Genomic DNA, 24,817 nt, shown 5'->3' on the forward strand with positions numbered 1-24,817 from the left:
ATTCCACACCGTGACAATAGATGTCGCTACATACATCAAATTCATTGTTTTCGCTTAATTATTTGCTATCAGCGTTGTATAAGTTAATTATCTTCAGAAAATTAACGACGGCGATAAGTTAACAAAATATTTGCCGTTCTTATTTCGTGAAACCGTAATTTTATAATTATTGATGTTATAATCATTATATTTTACTTAGTTTTGGAATGTTTTATGGCACCTATTAGTCATCTTAGGATACTTATTTAGGAAAGGTTTAATTTATTATTCGCTTTTTCACCTCATTTCTGACTTGCTATTGTACCGACAACAAAGTTTCTTGTGTTGTAAGTAGGCTGTATCTTACCTGAAACAAAAAATATAGTTTGGTTAGTAAATAACATAAAAAATTATTTCAAATATACTTACTTAATTAATTTAATGTAATAGCAATATTTCACAGTTTGTAAATATACTGCTTTCCGTGCAATATTTCTAAGACCTATAAGTAATAAATAGTCCTCGTGGTCAAATAGCATTTCGATAGATAAAACTAAACGACAAAGTTAATTAAAACAAATAAATCAAGAATAGGTATACCAATAGTAGGTATCTATCTCAATTCTCTAACATTTATCGCCAAGGAAAATTACTGCACAGTGTACCGATATCGCAAACTACGGGTCGGAGGTTAATTAATAAACACATAAGGACAATATAAGAGACCCCAAACGAACATGACAACAGTAATTATCTCCCTATATAAACACGTCAGATATTTATTTTTTGATCCACTTTAATAAGACCTTATTTTGAGCACAAATATTTATTATTATTATCATGTAGAAAGGAGAATATAAATATTATTTCGAATATTTGTTTTGGCTTTGTTTTGTCATTCTATGTTCTATTTTAGTAGACGTATCATGTTTGAGTAGCGTGATTTGGAAAAATAATCCTAGTAGCACCATATCAGCGAGTGATTGTAAAGAAAACAGCGTGTACGCTTTGTTTTACATGTACACATGACAGTTTTATCTGGATACGATATCGCCATGCGTGGTCCATGCTGCATGAATGAAAACATAATGACACACAGGTAACTAGAGTTGAGCAAAATAAATTCGAATTACCAATAAATATATTCGAATTATGAATAATAATTTATTTATTAATGAATAAAAAATAATTTCGTTTATTCAAAGAAAAATCGTTGGAATAATGAAATTTTTAACTTCTAACTACTATGTTCAGTACAGAGCTAAGTTAAGTAACAAAACATCAAATTGTTTAATTTCCTAAAACCATTAGCATTTTATACTTAATGATACTGCAGACTCGCCACAGACAGTAGCTAGTGTTAGAATCGAAGTAAGTAACTACAGTTACTTAAGTGCTTGAAGAATTTATAGAAATTACTTAAATAGGTACTATTAAATTGAAAAACTATTAAATTCAAAGTGTAACTATGTTACCTACTGAATAAAGATATTTTTGAATTTGATCGATTTATCCTAATATCTGGCGTACATCGGCAGATAGTTATGAACAATGAACAATTAAGAACAATGCTCCGTAGGGCTAACATACGCAACGTGATAAAAAATTATGACGGTCATTATATCGATTCTGACGATATAATTATGTCGTTTTGTCGATTGGTGCTAATATGTGAACCCAAATACGTCATGTCGTTCTGTCAAAATACGAACAAAATCACGTGGCACGAATGTTAGGGAAAAAAAACAAATTAATAGATTTCGACAGAATTTATTGAATCGATCGATAATTTTATCAAATTGCGCATATTAGCCCAGATGGCCAGTAAAAGAGTGATCATGTCGTGATAGCGTTTACATCCATCATCACAGCGCTATATGCCATATTGCCATACAGTCTAATTCCAGATGTAACTTTTATTTTATTTTATGTTTTATTATATTATAAGCTGTTGGTGTACCTTTTTTATAAATAAATAAATATTGCCGTAACTTTATTACCAAACGAAGGTACGTGTAGTGTACGTCGTAAAAAGCGTAACGCTATGAAGTAAATCAATCTATAAATAAATCAATTGCAAATTGCGTAGAACAATAGATTATCGGACGATCGTGGACGTTACAATGTTGATACCGGTGCGCAAATGGAGCAATCTGCCTAAAGCACTCTATGGCATTTACAGTTACGTAAGTCAAGTTTTCGCTTTTCGCTAACGACCCATAGTCATTTTTTGACTCTTCCTCGGTCGTAAAATTAGTTCGTCACACTATAGCGCACGCTCTGTTGCGAACTACGGACAATTTGTAACATTCGAATCATATGCATTTTATGACATTGGTGCAATAAACGATTAGTGTGGGCCTTTTATGATGCTTTGAACTTGTTCCAAATTTACATAGAATAAGTATATATATAAACTTAGTGGAATAACAAAGAGCTTAAGTAAAATTAAGTAATGCGCTCTAATGTAGTATAAACAGGGTGCTAGTGACATCGTCACGAATACTGAAGTGGATGATTTTCCGTCGCATAATTCATGAACATTTTTGGGTTTCTTTAATCAGTTCCATACATTTGCGATGGAAAAATCTACTTGATATCAACTCAGAATCATGAGCTGAATCATCCGTCGAAGCTTTAATTACGATATCACTAACACCATGTGTATTATAATAAGGTTAATTTTCATAGGTTCAAATCAAGCTCTTGTCAAGCATGTGTCAATACACAAATTCCGAAAAATACTTAAGTACATCAAAATAAAAATATTACATATATTACGCTCATAACTCAGTGTTGTTACCATCAATAGAAACCAATCAAAACGAAGTGAAATCGAAGACCTCCGTTTCTTTAAACTGAACTGATGTTATCAAAGTAAATCATCTCTACGATACTGCCCACTGTAATTGGTAACACGAGACTACAAAAGGATGTCTAGCATAACACGATCATACAAAAGAAAGATAAGTATCTATACCGAAGCAGAGAAGCCGGTTAATCTCAAATCAGAGGCAAAACATCAGCTTAGTACTAAGGTGGAGATGTATTATGTATTATGCATGATTATGTCCGTCGACTTTAAATATCTTATAGACTCTGTTAGGGTGGTATTAATAAACGAATCTCTCTGAGAACTGTCACATTGACATGATCTTGAGGGCAGTCTCGAAGCTGAGATTAGTTTATTAATACCACCCTTAGTCTTTCTTCTTGTCCTTAGTCATGCATGTTACATCGCGTGGTTAGAGCAAAAGGTACCTTTACTATTAAGTATCATTCTGTATTACCACTTTTTTACTACGCAAACCGAAAGCCCCAGTTCACAAACCCAGCTCTATCAAAAATATAAATAATAGGTTTATGTGAATGTGTGTGCAATAAAGTGTTTTATTATTACTATTATATAATTGACTGATGTGGAGGTCCAGGTTCGATTCCCGTTGGGAACATTGTCGAATCACTTTGTGTGACTGTCCTTTGTTTGATAAGGACTTTTCTGACTTGAATCACCTGATTGCGCGAAAACGTAAGATGATTCCGTGCTTCGTAGGGCACGTTAAGCCGTTGGTCCCGGATATTAAGACGTAAAACTGGTGGAGTATGCTCCATACCCGCTCCGGTTGATTGAGGGGAGGCCTCTGCTCAGCAGTGGGACGCTTTTTATGTTTAAGTTATAGTATAATAGAGTAAGAAATGTTTAGACCTTCAAGACATATGATGACATTAATGTAGGTTGACAATGCCATGGTTTTACAACAAGTTTTACATCTTTTTTTCTGGTGGTAAATAATATAATGAAGACATGGCTTAAAGGTCTCTGTAACCAGGCCTAAAATTAAAAAAAAAATAGCTGTGAAATTGATCACCCTTCGCCGTGTGCCTCAATAGAGATTTATTTATTTATTTATGACAGATAGGCCAATGACGTTCATTCATAGATAGAATTGGCGCTAAAATTCTTTCAGGTGACCTTTACGCCTTTTATTAAGCGCCACTGTATCAGTTACGTGTAATGTAAATCCGCCCCAACGCGACAAGAATGCCTGATCCAAATATCGGATTAACAATGGTGAGTCATTACTGTGATGGACACGTCAAGGCTGTCGTGTGACACGGACAGGGCGGAGTCACCGTCAGCGGGCGCCACATGTCATAACACAGGGCTGACAAACATTGGAGTATATAAAAAAGTAGAAATAACAAAATATTAGGCTGAAGCTACGCATTCTTGACAATCCAATACGCTTTTGACAAATACATGTGCAATAGACATTCATTGAATGCTAAAAATAAAATGAAAAATAAAAAGAACACTTTCTGATCCCTAGTTTAGTAAGGATGCATTACAAGCTGGTCACCCGTTTTTCGAAATGAAGATGATCCGTACTTCAGAAGGCACGTTAAGCCGTTGCTCCCGGTTACTACTTATTGATGTAACTAAGTAGTCCTTACTAGAGTCATGTGAGGAGCATTTGGCGGCCAATAACAACCCTGACACTAGGTTTCAGATCCTCACAACTCACATGAGAGAAGAAGAGGTCATACGGTCTTGTTACAGTATTTTTTTGACGTGACTTTTTGTGTAGATATGCCGGAAATGGCATTAACTACTTGGCCGGACAAATGGGGAGCGCTGAGGGCCCTCACGCGGTCCTTATACTCTACCCTATGCATAGGATGTAGGTATAAAATTTAAAGCAAAATGGTGGCCCTGCCGACCCAATGTGATATTACACTACCCGATCGCGACACATCGGGTACGAATTGGGTGGTCCCATTTATTATGAAGATAAATGGTAATAACGAAATAATACATCGTTACATTAAATAACCCATCGAAACTTACCTTTATATTTTGAGCACTATGGTAGAAAATATTATGATTATGATATTTGATATAGATACTATAATTTCTAAAATTACTATCGCACACGGCACGGCACACTACATCACATTTCAAACTGAATGAGCTAATACCTATTTACCTACTGATTTTTCAATTCGCAAAAGTTTTTTAAATATTTATTGTTTTCCAGCATGCATTCCAGCTATATTTGATTGTGAAAACGTCGACAAAGGTCTGTGATTTATAAATAATAGCTTCTAATAGCAAATAATCAAATTGAATCGATGGTCCTATACAACAAATGAACTAACAAAATCAAACTTAGAGCATATTGCGCACTCAATTAAGTCAGATGCTGTTGATACGGCCCGAAAGTATAACGCGAAGCACAAAAAATAGTTATTGTGCTTATATAATACAATTTAAAAAAAACTGTTTTTGTGAACCAATAATAATTTATCGGCAAGCAATATTGTTTATATTTCGACAACCCTGACATGTCGCAAGCGATCACCCCAATAATCTGAGCGGGTGACATTCACACTACTAGTTTAAGGCTGCAGCCGCGGGCGGACCCACATGCCATCACTGTGATGATATGACTAACTATTGTGGTGCAAAGCCAAGGGCAAGCAGGAGTGTTTATTTGAAAATGTCAACAAAACTCTTACATAAGGTCAAAGGTTTCGTATCTGTAAAATTAACGCCCCGAACGCATCGCCCTGACCGGATTCAAAATTGCTGTCAAGATATTGTAAAAGTATTAAGTATTATCAAGTACCACCTATTCCATATTTATGCGCACGCCGTCGCCGGTTCAGGGTAAATCGTACTGAACCTTTTCTAGGGACATCTCCAATTTGGTCAATGTACGTCCTTCTAGGTCTTTCTCTGGCAGCCCTACCACCATCCTTCGCTTTATATACCGCTTTCGTAATCATAATTATCCTTCATCCGCTTTACGTGTCCAAAGCAACTTAACATTCCCGTCTGAATCTTAGTCACTATATCGTCTTTTACTCCACATCCCTCTCTTATCACATTGTCTCTCACTCTATCACACAATTTACAGTAGGTAACATAATATCGTATTTTATAACAGCAACATTATTGGGCTAGTCAGAGGTACAGAGGTAACGCCTCCCACGCAACGCCCTGACCGGATTCAAAAATGCTGTCAAAATATTGTAAGTATTAAGTACTATCGGGTGTGACCTATTCCACCGTTGATATTTATGTATATGCCTGACACGATTGTAGTGCAAAGCCAAGGGCAAAAATCTAATCTCTATTTGAAGATATCTGATACAACATTTTTATTATGATATAGCGACAATGCCTCTTTAACTAAATAAGAAGGTCAAGATGCATTACTCGTCAAATCGGTATCATGTCAAGCGTTAAACAACCACCTACTGCCATTTATGTCAGTTCATGATACATCTGACATTATTGCGATGGAAAGTCAAGGTCCAATGACTAGTTTCTTTATTTGAAGATATGTGCTGTTCACTGGCGTGAAAAAATATAAAACTAAGGTCGTGCCCTTATCTTCTTGCAAGTTGATACGTTTTTTGTCATCAAATCAAGATTAGAAGTCGCCTTTATAAATCCTTGTCTATGTTAAGTCCTGTAAACATACAAAGCTAATTGACGCTATTGTAGTATAAATCCAAGGGCAAATAGCAAAATTATTTGTTTGATGATAATAAGGGACATTCCAAGCTATGTTCCTCAAAGGAATATGGATGGCGCTTCAAAGATTTTCCTTCGTTTAACCTTCTAATTTAATGCATAACAGACATTTATTATGCATGTTTTATTTTTATTTTTGGGTATGAGAACCCTTTTTTTATTACACCCGGACACATTATTATTCTGATCAAAATAAGGACAAGCAATATAGGTTAACAAAAAAAAAAAAAATAACGACCTTCTGGAAATAATATAGAAGTATTTACTCAGAACCAAATGCAAATGGAATTCTATAGTCTCTGCTTACCCCGGTGGGAAATAGGCGTGAGTTTATGTATGTATGTATGTATGTATTTACTCAGAACATTACTTTTCAGTGAAAGTGTTTCAAGCAATAGTTCCCAAAAGATTCAGCCATAGAAAACATATTCTGCATTTAGTACACATAGGAAGTAGTTTACTAGCACGCATCATATTGCGAAACGGAACTGCAATTGAACTGAAATCGTTGATGCACGTAATGCAGATATATCAACCAACATGCATTCAAATCAAACGTATCAGATATCAAGGCAATAATTACGATATCAACCTATAAACGTCTGCTTTCATTTTGTATTGCATGATACTGCTGAATAAATAGCTAAAAAATCAGTGTGTAAGAAACTAGCTAAAATAATTTTTAAAACGTCTAAGAAATATGAGCATAAAAATGACAAGAAACTTTGCAATCTGTAAAGCTTTTATGCCTTGAACTATTACACATAAAATCTTCTGTAAGTACGTAATATATGAAACCCATCTTCCTCTTTATTACTATTTGTAATAGATCTAGCGGTTCCAATCAAAAAGCAATCAATAGCTAATAAGGTTAGTCAATGGATTTTCCTTAATAACCGTGATTTCCTATAATGATGTTCACACGGACTCGTTATATAACTACTACCAATATAACAACCTATATATACATCCTGTTACTGGATGTAGACTTCCTCTCATCAAAAGGCTAAGTATTACGTGTACTATGGTAATAAGGATGCATATATGCTTCTCCTTCTATCGTGTGGGTTGTGAGGTGGATGACCAACCTCATCAACTCAGGTGTCAGGGTTATTACTGAGCCGCCAAAGACCCCTGACGTGACTCAAGTAACGAATACTGAGGGGGATGATTCAGACCATGATTCTGAGTTAATATCAAGTAGAATTTCCATCGCAAAAGTATAGAATTGAAAATAATTAAAAATATCTAAAAAAAAAGTAGTAAAAGTAGTAGTAGTTGCTTCTATGCTGTTCTGGGAGCAAATAAAAAACATAGAACACGTTCAGCTGCTTGTCTTCCCGGGCATGTCGTAAAAACCGACAGAGGGATTGCGTCCTCTAACATAATGGACTAATGTTATGGGCGATAGGCTGATCCCTTATCACCATAAGGTTCATCATATCCATCTTAGGACTTCGTATCAACAGTGGCTGCAAGTTGTCTTTGATTACTTGTGGCTCTGCCCACCCCATTTGGGATTACGGGCGTGAGTTTATGTATTTAAACAAAAATATGAATTTTGCGACGGAAAAATCGACTTGATATTAACTCAGAATTATGGTCTGAATCATCCCCCTCAGTATTCGTTACAATGCCACAAACACCCTGTATACTGCCGATCTCGGCCGACCTACCATAGAATACTTTAATAATTGGGGTATGTGTAAATAGTATAATATACGTAAACACCTTATTATACAGTGTAGGACCACTTGTACACTAAAATATATCTCGTGTAGAGGACTGGTCTTTGCCTATTAGGTATAGGTCTTATGTCTGAGTTAATGCGGCTGAGTCCGTCATTCCAGGATCGGTCTTTTGCCCCTACGACATAATGCTGCCTAAATCATCTGACCAGATAGACAAGGCCTAATGATGATTTCTGGGTTAGAACTATTATGACCTACTGGACAGGATATACATATATAATAAAGCAAGACACATAATGTACCACAACCTTAAGCTTATTAGATAATTGTACTCTAAAGTTCAGATGGGGTCATTATATAACTAACACATAGGTTAATTGAATTACTGTGACCGTGGGTGCGGCGCAGGTGCGCCGGCGCATCTGCGGCTCAGCTCGTCGTCCTTACCCGCGATAGATCTACAAAAACCAAAGGAATGTCGCTTGTGTGATATTGTCGAAATTATTAAAGGTTCTCCACTTGTTTCGCTTTCTGTTAATGTAACTTATATACATAAATAGCCTATATACGTCCCACTGCTGGGCACAGGCCTCCTCTCAATCAACCGGAGAGGGTATGGAGCATACTCCACCACGCTGCTCCACTGCGGGTTGGTGGAGGTGTTTTTACGGCTAATAGCCGGGACCAACGGCTTAACGTGCCCTCCGAAGCACGGAAGGTTGTGTAACTTATATATCGAATTTATTTATGCAGTTTACTTAATGAATTATTTTTATATTACATTCAAAAAATAACAAGTTATATAATACTTATACCTTAAATATGTATTATGTAAGTATCAGAAAGCAGTGCTGCCTCGATTTGGAGTCTCTTTTACAAAATGCTAGAGTAATTTAGGCACGAGTACTACAGATAAATTTAATTGAGGGAAAACTGGATCGGCCTACAGCGAATCTACTCACAATAAAATAACTATGACGGTACACTAAGCTATAGACCATTAACATACGGGACCCTAACCGCTATATACCAAGAAACATATGCATATCACACGCATACACAACTCCATTAAAATATCGTTAACCGAAGATCTTGAAGGCTGCCGATACACGCTACACGTTATGTCATCCAAAAGTTACGTGTAATCATTACAATCAAATGAATTCCACATCTTAGAGCCCAAGGTTAGGAACAGAAATACATAATAATATGACCATCATCAATAGCTCATGGACAAATGACGCTGCTGTTGTACTATCGCTACAAAATAATTATGTTATCCAGCCGTTTTGGATACAGCGACTGCTTCAACTCCGACGTTCATGTGCTCGCATGTGTATATATGTTTATATAGCCAATCTTATGGGAAAAGATCCTCGCATATAGCGGGCATGTGAACACACGATTTAAAATATATAATTGATCACTGCAGGTGGTCGAGCTTTCAATTCAAATCTACGATATCGTCTACTCTAGTTTCCAACTAGTCAAATCAGTTACTTTTTACTAAACATCAAAACACGAAATTACAATGGAATTTGTATGAAAAAGCACACTGTGACGTCATAGAAAAATGTCATAAAATATCAAGACTTATTATTACGTTTTTCTAGATAAAAATTCATAAAAAATTCGTGATTATTGAATCAAGTAGTTTCTAAAATTTGTGCCCGGTTAACGGCAATGGGCTCGCCCCCATGGGACTTAAACAGAAGTGGGTGTATATACTATACACCTCTGCCTACTCCTTTGAGGATACAGGCGTGATGCTATGCCGCAAGCACAAGATCACGCCTATTTCCCGTCGGGGTAGGTAGAATCCCACTTACTACCACGGAATTCCACTTACTACGATCCTAACACACCACTTTCGCTTCTTCAACTCTCATCAAAGACTTCATGCATGCTGTTTGTTGTTTGTTTTTGTTCCCTCATTCAGCGCTTATCGCTATCGACCCACTAGGGTCGATTAATTCTTTCAAATATTTTTCCTCTCAAACGACGCCCTGAGCCGAGAGTCGCGACCAACTGGGCACCCTCAGGCCTGTTGTCTTAAACGTTGTGCCGGGTGAGAGCCTTCAGCGTTCTCCATTTGTCCGGCCAAGTAATTAATGCCATCTGTGGCAAATCTACAAGTCACGTCAAAAAAAAAATGTTTTTTTTTTATTGTGTTCATGTTTGATGTGTTTTTGTTGTTTTTATTTATTTATTTTTTTAGGGAAATTTACAGCAAAATTACACAAAATATACACAACTCTAAGAAGCTACATGCCAACAAAAAATTTCCACATATATGAGTGTAAACAGTTAACTACATACTAAAAAACGTAAACCGTTTTTAACGGGACAAGTCCGATAACAGCAGCATTAATAAATAATAGAAGAAACGAAATAATAAACGTGTAAGTACAGTTTAAGATACAATAACATCTGAAGTAAAACACTTCAACTAATTCTATCAAACACTATAAGCCTAACCTATTAAAATGGTTCTGGGTTAACAATCTCTTTATGTCGCTTATAAAGCTGTATTATATGTCAATATTAACTATTCAGATTATTCTTTCGTTCTTCTAAATTCTAGGACATATTCATTTAATTTCCGTTTTCCAACCAAATAGAGAATGCTATCCGAAGCAGATCTAAAATAAATAACGTCAAAAATGTTCCAATTCAACTGCATATAATAATCAGGCACCATAAGAGAAACTAATTTACATAGTTTGACTAATAGGACTTCCTACACTTCATCTAGTAGTAGCACCTCCGTAATATATGCACAGGTAAGCACATATGAATCATTGACACCCATGTTATTATGCAATTATTAAAGAATGCATAAAAAGTCTTGGAAAATACCACCTACAGAATAGACTACGTAGGTACATACACATAATAAAATAAAATAGATTAAACAGTTTTTTTTTTAATTTAGAGATTGTTTTAAAACAGTACATCAGCCCTGCACATTGATTTTTTTGATTAAAAATTACAACGATTATTAAAAGATAAAAATTGCATTAAATAATATAAACTCACGTCTATTTCCAATATGGAATTCCATTTGCAAAAAGAAAAGAGAAAAATAATAATTTAAAATAGATGGTTTTGCTTAAAGTTTATTTCAAACTATTAAAAGATTTTGAATAATAAAAACTGTCAATATCACAGACATTTATAAACAGTTAAATAATGGATGGAGTACTTACGTTATTTTTTTATTTATTTAAGTACATTGGTTTACGAACATCGCTAAACCTAAACAGGTTCGTCTCGATGCCTTCTTCGTCGGCTTCGACGTTGAAACAACATTAAACGCATTTACGAATAAATGAGATCTCCATCAAAAGCTAAAATGAAATTCTAAATTTTATTACAAAGCAATTTCGACATGCCACAGAGTAAAAACACCACCTGCAATTTGAAATGTCTAATTGCAGTATTGCATTTGCCTCTATGCAAATTAAATTTACTTTTTACTGAGTAATTACAAAGCGCAACGCGACACTTTTAACAATAGTTTTCATGACTGACTTGAGAAAAGCTTTTTTAACAAATTAATTACGTTTATTTGTACTTAAATGGCCAATACATTATACAATTCTGATAATGGCTAATGTAAACAAACGTACCCGGAATGCCTCATAAAGGCAGTGTTTAGGTTAGGAGTCAGAGTAGTAATACAGGTATCTTGGAGGCCTTTTCATCAGAGCCTACGAGCAGGGAATCATATTTGATTTATACTTTCATTCACAACAGCATCACATCTTAGGCGGTTGTGGGTGGGAGCATGAACTAAATTTGTTTTTTTATCAGTTTTAGACAGTCTTGATCGATGGGACTGGCATAATAAACTTTGTTAAAAGTCCGTAAATAAAAGGAAAAAGTTATAACAACATTATTACTGTACTGATTTTGTGTCTGATACCTCTTAATATTTAAGGATTTCTTTATTCAGGATAATTATTAATATACTAGGTGAAAAGGTTTACTTACTTTAAATATATATTTTTTTTCATATATAGTATATTAACGTTTGCATTCGACTACTCTCAAACTGCTCTGAAACGATGAATTGTGATCTAGAAAAGTTATGAGACACAACTTATGAACTCGAATCTACTGTAGATAAGCAAGAATTGATATGTTACACACTAACAAAAACACACACACAGATCTTCTTCTTTTTCTTATCGTGTGGGTTGTGAGGTGAAATACCAGCCTCATCAGCCCTAGTGTTAGGGTTATGAAGGCCCCCGACGCGGCTCACGTTAAGATTACTCACTTACATCAGTAAATTGTAACCGGGACCAACGGCTTAACGGAAGACTCACACACAGATGTTACAGCATCTGAACAACAGCATGTGCAGCTGCTGTGTCTTTTGATGACTAATGTAATAGCTCTGCCCACTCTTATAAAGAATATGCGCGTAAGTTCTGTATGTCTATCCTGATGGATAGACATACCCTGATGACCTGATGGTCAAACAGAAAGCTCGATGAGGCGTGGCAACTTATTTCATCCTGTGATGGATGTACCTCTGACCACCCCAATTGGGATATCGCCGTGAGCTTATAATAATAATAATAATAAAGTTTATTTAGGTAAAATCTACGACACACATATACATTTACAACATTAAAATATACACACATTAAATTAATATTAAAAACTTATGTTATCAATTTGGTCATCGATCCCCCAACGTAACCCCCTGTCGCGACTAGCGTCCTAGATACGCTAATAGCTTGATAACACTGATAACAAGTTAGTATTTAATTACCACGCGCCTACCACATGATCATACATTACATATTTGTGCGCATATCACTCATTATGCTTATCACTATCATTGCTATAAGATCTCTGTAACTTTCCGCCAGGGACTTAATACAGTCATTCAGATGTGTATCTTTCGTATCAAATTTATTAATATAACTCACAACACGTGTCAGAAACAAACAGTCTATTAATAAAGCAGAAATTTCTCAAATAAGAAAGTACTTTCAACGTAAATGAGAAATAATATGAACGCTCTACTATAATATAATACAAGTACGGGACAAATGACTCTACTGTAATAATGACATGTGTATAGTAAACTATTGATTTGCATTTACTTTGGCTGTACTATTAAAGTATATTATGTTTTTAACCCCGGAATGGAAGAGGTTGGAAGTGCCAAGAGAGCGCAAAACGCGCGCCATACAAGTATGAGCAAATAGTTCATACTTCAACTTGGCACTTCACTTGTCCATAAGCTCAGCGATAGTATATTAAAGGGTCGTCTTGTGCATTATAACCTGCAGAACAAAAAAAAATCAAATATCGACTAAGTATGATTGATGCAAGGAGATCTCTTCTTATCAAAAAATCATTTTGTATGCCGTGTTCTACGAGAAGTAATAAAATGTAATTAAAATGCAGCCTAATAAGGAATAATACTACGTATAGAACGGCAAGTCTCCGCTCCCCACCAGCGTCTGAGCTACGTATACCTCACCCCCCCTCGAACACAGTTTAGATTTGAATCGTATGGCGTCTGACGTCACACACAGATGCGCGTGTACAATAACGTCAATGTGTGGTGTCTGTGTAAAACGAGGTTGTTTCTATGAAGTGTCCGGGGTATGCCTTAAGTATGACCGTGATGACAATTGATAATATTTCGTAGCCTGCCTGGTTGACCTAATGTATTAGATTGATTATTGCTTATCTTTTATCACTTAGCTACGACGCCATTCATTAAACTTTTGACCGTTGATAAGATAAAACTATTTCAACGCATTATAACATTTGAACTATACCTAAGTACTCAACATTGTTGAATGGATATACCTACCTACAAATATGTCGTACCCTTTGCTACATGTTTACATATAATCACTGAAGATATACCTAGCATAAAATCTAAGTAACATTTGTGCAACTATTCAAAATATATTTCACTGAAACTACTTCTTTGCAAGGTTCTTAGGGCTTTGATGATGCCACAAAAACCTTTTGCCTTTTAATAACTACATAGTTTGATTCAAAATATTGCATAAACTTATCAGCAGATTAAAATAACAGGCGCTCTTGAACTTCAGTTTTCAATTAAATGTATCAGGATAAAAAAATATATAATAAGATTTTCATGTTTATCGGTAGAGAAATATAAAAAAATGGCAGCTGTAGACATTTCACGACGGCGGCAATGAGGTCAGGAGGTGCGCGCGCGGCGGCAGGCTTCACAAATGTCACGGCAGTCGTACCAGCAAGGGCATCCCCATTTCGACTCCAACATTTGTGACCTAGGAATTGTACGGTCATAACATAACATGATAATAGCGCAATAAATTTACAGGTGTTTGCTTTTATCGCTGCATTTGGTGGGAGTCTGACATTAAATTGTCTTACGGATATTTTACGGCCTCTGCAGACTCTGCACGGCAACCACGCCGCACGCAGCGCGAATTACATCGAGGATTTCCACCAATAGACTCAGCGAATGCTATCTACATAGACAAACATTGTATGTCTATTGCTCAAAGCCCTCGATTAATTGACGTGTCGCGAGAACTGTTATAATTAAATAAGTATGTAACGCAACAAATGTTCAATTAATTACTAAAAATTTTCAAAGCTTTTCTTTACACATTGGCGCCGATTCCTGCAGACACCTCCTAATTTTATTTTAAGTTATACCTGTCATTATCTTATCCGCCGAAAAGGAAAGGGATGGATAATTGTCAACAAGTTAATTTTAAAACGAATGAATAACTCGGGCGAATAAAATAGGCTTCTCGCTGGTATGCAATTCGTTTGACGTGCTGTCTACATAATTCTGTCCAGTTATTGGCCGATGTAAAAATTTTAGACTGTTGTTTTAGATTTCTGCTTAAAATTGACGTGTGTTCCATAAATTTTATGTCTGTTGATTACCCGTCCCATTCTTTTTCAGCGGATAAGGAAATGAGAGGTATACTTAAAACTTAAACTTAAAATAAAATTAAATGGCGTCTGTAGGAATTATCACCATTCTCTATATAACATGGCTTGTTTCATTAATTTTATCAATTACTTACCAAATATTTAAAATAGTCGCTAGGCAAGACGGCGTATAATAAAGATCTATTGTGATTAACTACAACTTGATCCGATCGGTAGAGTCAAGGCGCGGTATGCCGGCCGAGGGCCGAGACAATCAATTGGGGACGCTCTCCGCTTGTGAAATACCTACATAAAATACCCAAGTTTCTATCCATTAAGTACTACATTTACTCAGTGCACCTGAGAGTTCGTACTTGCTTAAGTAAATGACAACAGAATATGGTGTTAATCAGTTTACAAGTTTGGAACACAAAAACATCAGAAAACGCTTCTGAATATTTTGAGACTACAGAAATCTTTTTAATGAATATTAAATTAATTAAAATATAAATAAAAAGTAGATCAAAACTCTTAAATTAAGAGCAGAGCAGAGTAGCAACAATATTACAGACCGCAGGGACTGTTATTTTTAACATTAAGTATTATGCAAAAGGGTTCTTGATTAAAATATGCCACAAGAGATTACCAAGATAGTTTAAACCCACTTCTATTAATTAACAGGTTGACATTATAATGTAGAAAGTTCAAAAAACTTATAAAGTAAATGTTTCTAAATTTAAAATACTAACATACGATACGAGTAGAAATAACAATATATTAAGTAAGTACCACAATTATAAATCAATTTGATATATTGAATCGAGTATTCATTGATTCATTAACGTACATAAGTTTAGAGGGCTTAGAGAAAGGTCTTTCAACTAGTAACTCATCTATCTTCCTCATTTCAATCCGACGAAAGCAATTAAATAAAAAACCAACAGGCAAACGAGTCATTTATAATGGAATCGAAAATTTCTTTGTTTATCTGACACGTAATAATTCATTTGCCAACAACCGGTATACAGGCATATGTTGATAGTATTGTTCTGTTTGCTTTCACGGATGCTCCTCTAAGATAAACGACAAAGATACGGAATACAATGGCACTTCCGATATGCTATGTAATTGCTGAAATTGACATTTCGCAAACTGGCACTAACCCACGGTAATAATAATAAGGTTACATAAAGATGATTTATTAATGTAAACTTTAGGAACAAGTTCACTTATGTGTGACGTAAAAAATATCAAGCTGTACCTACCTCCGAGGCTGCGTGTGCACAGAAACATCTGCGTCGCATAAATCAAGAGACCCGTCTCATTTAAAACTGTATTCTCTTCTAAATTTGAATAATTTCCTGTCGTCAAAACTCAGAGGTCGGGGTTACACTTTCGATGTGACACATAAATAATGCTTTCCCTGTTTAGCACACGACTTGCGACTCTATTGCGCAAGTGACCCCTGGTTTCCGCAAGCGCAGTCTTTAGATAAAATAGAGTCATGACAAATCACAAGGACAGATAAGAAAGCTTATAATTGAGATTAACAAAGTAGTAATTACGCCAATAGCTAGTAACAGCGATATCCGCCAGTGGTCCGAAGCGTGGAAAATTCTAGGAGATCAGCTCGTTTCCTCGATAGCATGCAAATGAACCGTGGAGCCGTGCGCGCGCCCCAGCCCTTATCGGTGCTTGGAAATAGCGAAACAGGCTTATATCACAAATCACATTACTTATACCCGCAATATTCGTCACGCTGCTACAGAATGCGTCATTCCTTTGTGAATGTTTAGTAAAATTCCCTTACACGTTTTGCATTAGTGATCCTGTTATCTGATATCTAATTGGGTAAAGTAAAAGTGGAACGATCTGGCTCACAAACAACGATGATGTCTCCTAGCAACTGTTGTTGTTGTAACACTTTTACTAGCGAAAGTAGATAATTAAAACTTCCAATGTTACTGTTGATTTGTTGGTCTTTTGTTTATTACCACTTTACCAATTATTAAATAAATAACGTCGCTTATTGCATACATTATTGAATAACGTGCTCTCATATCATAACTTAACTAATAATATTCATTATAGAACAATTTGGAGCCTTATTATTTGGGTTTTGAATTGTGATAAAGTAATGGAAATTGGGATAATACTTTTTTAAATATGTTCATATTGACACAGGCTATTATTAATTTACTTGACGATATTCGGGATAGTAATTAGCTTGGTCTCTACTTACATGCACACATTTTTGGATGAACCATAAAGATGCTTCTTTTTTTGATATATTCATATTCATTTTATTTGTGGTTTTCCAAAACGCACTAAAATCCTTTTTGGAATGCTGTTTTGTATACACTATATTCGCATTGCTACAATGATTGATGTTTCCTACAAGATGTATATTGCAATCTTTTGACAGCCCAACTATGCCTACTTAAATGTTAAATATTAATTATAGATGCATAAATACCACTCGCGCTACACAGATTATCATTCATCGTCGTGCGGTGAAGTTCGAGATATGAATTTTAAGATATCTTTAAAAAGATATTATCGTTAAGAGTTCATCTCACTTGGTGATTATCTTGAGATATAATTTAACCAATTCATTGACAATGTGATTTATGCAGCTATCACCACTGTTTCTGGCCTTTCAACGATGTATAACGAAACCAGAAGCGTATAATCGTAAATCACTTTTATGAGATTTCTGAGAACAATCGCATAACGATTTTCCTTCTTGCTTACACGATATGAAGAAATGGGGTCGCATTTAAATAAAAAGTCGTTCAGATTCAATGGTACTGTTTGGAATGTTTGTCATTGTTGCAAAACCTGACAGGAGCATGGATGACGAAATCAGAAATTGGACATTCCAAATAACTAAAGTCACTTGCTTAGCTTCAACAATTAGCACACTGAAGCGTCTGATTACGTTTCACATTTTTTTAAGTTTTCTTAAAAGTATCTATGAATTTTCTACTATTTCTTTATGTCCTTATTGCCAGCCGTTTACTAATCCAGCACTTTTCAGAGTCACCTCTTGTGTCAATCACTCCACTTTAAACAAAAGACACTCCTTCGTTGAACTATTTCGCAAATGTCCCAAAGACATCGTGATGTATTCAGATCTTAAATCCCCGCGACGAATCGCGGCACTCAAAGGGTGTCGTTCGGGTCACGAAGTGTCGCAAGAGTCCCATAATACCTCAAACTAGTGACGCATGCGCAAATGGACCATAAAAATCATAAATCGCCATTGGATTATGACAACGCGCTATTTTACCTTTTTAAGACATGATATTTCGCGACACGCAGTTTTATTATCATAAAATATGTTTTATATCTGTTATACGCTAGTAGGTAAATGTCATAATAATATCTTACATAAAACGAAGGTGTTTCGAAATTGATTGAAATAATCTGCACGTACTTTACATTTACATACATCAACTGCGGACAGATGACTACTTAAACCACTTGTAGTTATAATATTACATATCACTATGTAATAAATTTAAAAATGGACAAAGAATTTTGCTTATAGCAATATTACATCGAATTACAAATAGAAATCTAGTGATGTCAAATGTTATCGCATGTGAAGACAAAACCATTATTTAAGCTTTCATGAAACAAGTCAACAGCCTTAGGCTCGGCATTTATTCATTCTGAATTCATCGGGTTGGTTATCTATTGGATATATTTTTTTAAATATTCACCTTTAGTCCAACAATTCCAACGACCCTGACACACACTGGTTGGATGCACAGGTCAGTCCCCGCGTATTAAATGTATGACCGTTGCATAATAACACATTTATTTGGCAATTTAGAAACAAACATGTATTTTAGGTATTTAGGCGAAGTGCAGACTGCTTAGCAGAGGTCAAGCAAAGTTCAGTGAGACCTGGCTGACGCCTTACCCGATCTAACTCTTACAACACACGCCTGCGAGCAATAATGCCTTAAACACGATTGAATCCTTGAAGTACTACAAACCTTATCCTTTTAGGCCTACAGTTGCATTTATCATTTTCAGAATTCACAAGAAACATGGCATATTGGTTGCTTTTTGAAGGGCGTACAACGACTATGATAACTTATAGGACCCGCCTTGAAGCATAGAACTCATCCATATTATCATGATTATAAATCTACTAAGTGCAGGTCAAACTTACGGCAGAATAGCACACGTATTGTACAATATTATTTGATTTTCTTCAGTGCATTGACCCAAAGTATGTCTTGCTCTTAGACAAAAAGATGCCATATCTCCCTATCTCCTGCTCTTTAATGTCTAATTAATTATACGTAAGTAAATTAAACAATGTAAGTAATTCTAACACGGAAATACGCAAATAACTTCAATAGTTGTCTTCATGCGCAAGTAAAGCAGAATAGGTTGATACGACTAAATTACCGAGATTTTATGCAAAACAAAATTTATGACGGCTACATTTTAAATTTCTATTCATACAAAATTGGAACGCTCAACGATAAACTAAATATTTTCTTTTGCCGCTAAAAATATAAATTCTCTCACAAATACATTTTCGTTAAATTTAAGAGGTCGTTTCCGGCCAAATAAAATCTACAATAAGTCACGTCAAAAAAAAAGTGGTCGCAAATACCATAACATCAAGGTGTACAATTCGGTCACTGACCTGTGACTTGCATATATTCGAAGACATGCACATATGTACCTTTTTAAACAAAGTAATCTTCACCAATAGCCAGACGGCAAGCACTTATGAATAGGTACTGTGATAATAGCAATTACAAAGTCATTGAACTCATTGAAATGCAGAATGTGCTGGAAAATGTGAAACTTGTATTATCGTGATTTTTGTTGCTAAGGAAACTAGGGAAAGATGCTAAGGAGATTAGTTTTAGGGCGAGGGAAGACATACAAGAGATAGATAATACGTTCCTAGTACTTTCATTTGTTTAGTACTTACCTAGTTTTATTCTTTATACGGCTTAGGCAGCCTATACCACTCAATACGACCATATGGCTTTGTATTTATTCTAAGGTCTCAGGTTTGAATCTTGCATATTACCTATAACCCTTTTTTAACGTTGGGAAATGAGTTACGTTTACGTGGTTATGTGGAACTCCCCGGATGCAGGCACCCGATACCTATACCAACTAAAACCCAACGCTGTTCCTTCTCTCCGCATAGTGGCAGGTTTACGGAAACGCTCTCGCATACACCCGCGACATATATCTATAACCCTAAAGTTTCTAGTTCATGTAAATTGTCCTAAGAAAACTGCTATATGTCTATGTAAAGACTGTGATTAATCTCATTCCTTATCTGACATAGTTCGGATTTTTTTGTCTGTGTAGGCATACCAAACGCGAATAGCATAAGAGTACTTAACAGTTATGTTATAATATGATACTAACAAGTCATATCCTTCCGTTATGAACTAGTTAATATGATCATGTTCTAAATACATTGTTAAATTTTAAAACCGACAAAATTTGCCGGAATATTTGATTGCATTTTTATATTATTATGTTTGCCACAACTATAGATACATAAGTAATTGTAAGCCGGACATCCTTTAATTATTATTATCTTATTAGTTGGTATATCCTTTTAAATAATCACTCTAGATATTTATTACACACAATGATATGAAAAAATATCTAGTGTTTTCATTCGAATGGAGAGTAAATTCAAAAGATCTCTTTCTTTTTTAGCAGCCTTAGCAGCGTAGAGCATTTTGGATAGTTGAGGTAAGTGCATTTTATAAGTAATAGATAATGTAACTAATCTTCCTGGTCTAAAATTAGTACGTAAATTAAAAAGATATTGGTGTTAATTCCTGCGGATGCCATCTAATTTTATTTTAAGTTATACCTGTCATTTTCTTATCCGTTGAAAAAGAAAGGGACGGGTTATCGACAGGCATAAAATTTATGGAATACACGTCAATTTTAAGCAGAAATCTAAAACAACCGTCTAAAAATTTTACACCGGCCAATAACCCGACAAAATTAAGGAGACAGTAGGTCAAACGGATTACATACCAGCGAAATGCTTATTTTATTCGCCCAGGTTATTCATTCGTTTTAAAATTAACTTGTTGTAAATCATCCGTCCCTTTCCTTTTCGACGGATAAGAAAATGACGGATATAACTCAAAATAAAATTAGGCGCTGTCTGCAGGAATCGAGGCCAATTCGCTTCTTATCTTGTTTCATAAAGGATTACAAATTAAGGCTACATGGCGACAATCTTTTAGACAGACAGACAAATAACATCACCTTCCAACAAAATATGTCAAAATAATAATAAATTGATAACATTAAGGTTGCTTAGTGACTATTTTGATATTTTAATAACAATGACTGCCTTATCACAACCAACGAAGAACGTTTTAATTCCGTGTCACTTCCTACTCAAAGTCATATCGTAGTATTGAGATAAAGTCACATGCGCGCCTTGTATCTATGCGGATGATGTTAATTTGCATCATTTTATGTATTCCATTACATTGTAGTGCCTACATAAAGTTACTCTCGTAATGTTTAAACTACTTAATGTTTCGTTAGTACTGTCGTCTATAAAGATAGCTTATAGGCCTGTGCCCACTACACCGTATCATACTAGGACCGTGTCAGCCACGGACCGGCGCGTGCTGGACGCTACTTCTTCTTCTATCGTGTGGATTGTGAAGGGGATTACAAACCTCAGCAACCCTGGTGTCAGGGTTACTATTGAGCCGCCAAAGGCCCCTGACATGGCTCATGTAACGACTATTAACTTAAGTACATCAGTAAGTAGTAACCGGGACCAACGGCTTAACGTGCCTTCCGAAGCACGGAACATCTTTCTTTCGGACAATCAGTTGATCAGCCTGTAATATCTTATAACCAAACTAGGGATCACAAAGTGATTTTCCCCAAGTGTGCCTCCACCGGGATTTGAACCCGGGACCTCTGGATCGTGAGCCCAACGCTCAAATCACTGGGCCACGGATGCCCACTGCAACGGAGCAACCCCGTTCTATCCCCGTATGTACGGGAATTCTGGCCGGTCCGTGCCTGGCACGCTACGGCTAGGTCGTTGATGGAACGGTCTAGTGGACGTTGCGCCATAGATTCAATTCAAACAAAGAATATTTTTTTGCCTGCGCCGGGACGGATACGGTCCCGGTATGATACGGTGTAGTAAAGGTACCCCTTTATAAAAAATAAAAATAAAATAAAAATCACGGGTAACTTGGACCCAAGATGTTGGTAACAATGATTTCTTATTCACTAATATTGGTATTACACACATACACAATAAATATAAGACATTTATTTACTGCTCCTGTACAAGTGACTCATGGAGCAATGAGTCATGTACGGACAGTCCAGCCTACTAACAATTAGAAACATCACAAAATCATAACAAATTGCAAAAGTTTAAATCGCAGCTAATGTTCGCAACATCTATGTGAACCCTGCTAGAAACTTGCAGTTGACAAAGCCTATATCAAACTGAAATGTTAGTTTAAAACAGTGTAAAGTAGACCACGACTTAGACGATCCTAACATTTGTTCGCGAGACGCTAAGTTAAATATTTACATCATTTGTTTTTACCAAAAGTAGCGAAAGCCTTGAGACGGTGTAATTAGGGTCTTATCATATCGTCTAGCTGTACTTTGTTTCTGATTTTATCAGTGTGTAAATACAAAGTAATCCTTATCAAAATATTTTAAATTTTATGCTCACGTACACCCACGAAGACTTTCTACTTGTTATTTACCGACATAATAGAATATTTATTATTTATTTTGGCATATTTGTCAGAGTAACTTGATCTATAGTCGATCTCTAGCAAATACTAATGGAACAATATGGTTGACACTACTACATTTGTTTAGGAGTTTCTTGAATTGCTTTATTTACTAATCAAATAAATTCTTTATTGCGCATAACTTAATTTTAACAATCAGACTTAACACATGCATACAGTACAACTTGGGCGGCCTTATTGCGTTAGGGCAATTTCTTCCAGGCAACTATCACCCACCCTAATGGAACTACAAAAAGCTGGCCAAATTAAAAACGCAATTTGATTCCTAATAAACCTGATAATTTTTTTGTGATATGTCCCCACCAGGAATCGAACCCGGGACCTCCGGATCGTGAGCCCCGCAGTGAGAGTCAAGCGTTCTTCCAACTGTGCTACTACGGCTTTTGGAGGTGATTCAGACCAACATTCTAACATTTAATTGTAACTTGTCAGGTGTTCAACATGTCTACGGCCACGACCATTAATATGTATACACTTTGGTACCATATCTCATTAACTTTTTTGGCAAATTGAACTGTAAGTCTCACTAAATGTCAAATATGTTAGTGCGACAGAGTCCTAAAGTTGGTACATTATATTGCTTATGACTGTACACTCAACTTGTGACGTCACAGTTATAAATCATGTGAACATCTCGGTGTTATGTGGGCTAAGCATAGTAAAAACTTGCGGTTGTGCCCTGAATAACTATTACTACAGCTTTCATTTCGTTTTTTGCAGTATGATGTAAAAGGTCTTGGAAATGTAAGTAAGTATATTATGTTGCGAAAATAAATCATGAGATGATGCTACTGCTTTATACAATTGTGCAATTATTAATTTGAAATACAATCTCCCCATGTCTATTTTTTCTTTGTCAGAAAGGCACTAAGTATTGCATTGCCTACCTACTTAGAGAACATTCCAGGCTATTTTGGAAGCCACTATGCTAGTTGCGTAAGCGACATTATTATTAAGTATTAAGTATAAGTATCTAACTAAGGTTCATTTAACCGTGACACAAAATCATCATCATCTCCCTAGCATCATCCCGTTTTTCACAGGGTTGGCCTACCTAACCTGATGATTTGACAGGTCCGGTTTTTTTACAGAAGCGACTACCTGTCTGACCTTCCAACCAGCGAAGGGAGAACCAGCCCAATGCAGGTTAGGTCATATACCTCCGAAAATGCATTTCTCGGGAATGTGGATTTCCTCACGATGTTTTCCTTCACCGCTGAGCACGTGATAATAATTTATGATCCAAACATGAATTCGATAACAAATTCGTCAATCATTGGTTTAGGCCTGTGCTACCATGACATAAAATTTAATATAGTAGACACTTTTATCCGTAGAGTAGACATAACAATTTTGATTTTATGAGAGAGTACTTAATTGATCGAAGCAAATGGAATTCTATAGTCTCTGCTTACCCCGGTGGGAAATAGGCGTGAGTTTATGTATGTATGTACTTAATTGATGACAAATTAAATAGTGCATCTTGGTCACCTTAAGCTTTCATTTAACCATGAAATAGTCATTATAGTTAAAAGGTTCATTGTATAGATTATAAACACGATCGTCGCAAGGCAATGTTCTCTGATGACAGTGTTACTAGTAGGCATGTAAATAATGATAGTATTGACACTATGGTTTGAGATGCAAATGGTGTTATAACAACCTATGGATCACGCTAACGACATTACGCTCGAGAGCTGTGTACGGCTATCGTGAGAAATCGTTTTCGTTCTCAATTCTATTTTCAATCGAAGCAAGTCTTACTTACCGAATTGAATAAAAGCTTATTTTCAAACAGTTTTTACCATGACTGTACTATACAAAAAGAAATGCGCGACGTCAAGTCACTCGCCGTAAAGAGG

General features: G+C 35.7%; 1 protein-coding gene and 1 long non-coding RNA gene across 3 annotated transcripts in view; one reads left to right on the top strand and one right to left on the bottom strand.

Moving 5' to 3' along the window:
* The window catches only part of LOC126372849 (uncharacterized), a 127,077-nt gene that overhangs the window by 63,100 nt on the left and 39,160 nt on the right, over positions 1-24,817 (bottom strand). Inside the window, exon 1 of one of the 2 annotated variants that reach the window (XM_050018764.1) lies at positions 16,395-16,594. The exons of the other annotated variant lie outside the window; for it this stretch is intronic. Coding sequence (XP_049874721.1) covers positions 16,395-16,433 — 39 coding nt within the window. The 5' untranslated portion in view covers positions 16,434-16,594. Of the gene's footprint in view, positions 1-16,394; positions 16,595-24,817 lie in introns of those variants that run through there. 2 annotated transcript variants of the gene reach the window in all.
* On the top strand, positions 9,013-23,753 carry LOC126373033 (uncharacterized). The gene is made up of 3 exons (XR_007567277.1): positions 9,013-10,616; positions 20,848-20,883; positions 23,262-23,753. It is a non-coding gene; the product is annotated as an uncharacterized LOC126373033 (long non-coding RNA).

The sequence above is a fragment of the Pectinophora gossypiella genome, chromosome 2, assembly GCF_024362695.1.
Source record: "Pectinophora gossypiella chromosome 2, ilPecGoss1.1, whole genome shotgun sequence".
Lineage (NCBI taxonomy): Eukaryota > Metazoa > Arthropoda > Insecta > Lepidoptera > Gelechiidae > Pectinophora > Pectinophora gossypiella.